This window comes from Charadrius vociferus, unplaced genomic scaffold, assembly GCF_000708025.1.
Source record: "Charadrius vociferus isolate BGI_N301 unplaced genomic scaffold, ASM70802v2 scaffold1478, whole genome shotgun sequence".
NCBI lineage: Eukaryota > Metazoa > Chordata > Aves > Charadriiformes > Charadriidae > Charadrius > Charadrius vociferus.
In genome coordinates this window covers 75,952-76,879 of record NW_009649484.1, presented here as the reverse complement: position 1 = coordinate 76,879, position 928 = coordinate 75,952, and the positions used below count along the sequence as shown (strand labels likewise).

At 65.6% G+C, this 928-nt stretch overlaps 1 protein-coding gene across 1 annotated transcript in view; it reads left to right on the top strand.

The window, feature by feature from the left end:
* Nucleotides 1–5: 5 nt before the first annotated feature.
* ARAP1 (ArfGAP with RhoGAP domain, ankyrin repeat and PH domain 1) overlaps nt 6–928 on the top strand; it is a gene marked incomplete at both ends in the record, with an annotated part of 18,233 nt that continues 17,310 nt past the window's right edge. Inside the window, 2 exon segments of the mRNA XM_009889906.1 lie at nt 6–213; nt 357–500. Of these exon segments, the coding sequence (XP_009888208.1) occupies nt 6–213; nt 357–500 (352 nt within the window).

Below are 928 nucleotides of genomic sequence, written 5' to 3'. Positions count from 1 at the left end.
GTCCATCCGGCAGCTTCTCGGCCGATTCGGAGCAGGAGAAGGAGGAATGGGTGGAAGCTATGCGGCAGTCCATCGCCGAGGCTCTCTCCAACTCGGAGGTGGCCGAGAGGATTTGGGCGGTGGAGTCCAACCGCTTCTGCGCCGACTGCGGTTCCCCCAAACCCGACTGGGCCTCCATCAACCTCTGCGTCGTCATCTGCAAGAGATGCGCCGGTACCCGCAGCCCTGGGCGAGGGGGATGGTGGTGGGTGGGGGGAAGGAGCCGCCCGTCCCCTGCCCCACGTTGGGGGATGTAGGGCGCGAGGAATGGGGCAACGGGGACCCTCCAGGTCCCTAAGGGCTGGTCTCGCCGGCAGGAGAGCACCGGGGTTTGGGTCCCGGCATCACCAAAGTCCGGAGCCTGAAGATGGACAGGAAGGTGTGGACGGAGGAACTCATCGAGGTATTGCCGCAGACCGACCCCGAAAACCTTTTTGGGGTCCCCTCCCCGTGGTGGCCCCGTTGGCTATGGGACAGGGACCGCAGGAGGACACCTCTTGGGTGACGCTGCGGTGTCACGTGGGGAGGGGACCCCCGGCAGCCGGCGTGTGTGGCTGGCCGGCACCCCCCGGGCACGGCGGGGAGGACAATGGCACTGGTGTGCCTGCGCCGCGGACAGACGGTGTCTGCGTGTCCGTGGGGAGATGGTTGTGGAGCTATGGGGCCCATGTGGGGAGATGGCTGTGGAGTTATGGGGTTGGTATGGGGAGATGGCTGTGGAGTTATGGGGCTGGCGTGGGGAGAGGGCTGCAGAGGTATGGAGCTGGTGTGGGGAGATGGTTGTGGAGATGTAGGGCTGGTGTGGGGAGATGGCTGTGGAGCCATGGGGTTGGCGTGGGGAGATGGCTGCAGAGTTATGGGGCTGGTGTGGGGAGATGGATGTGGAGGT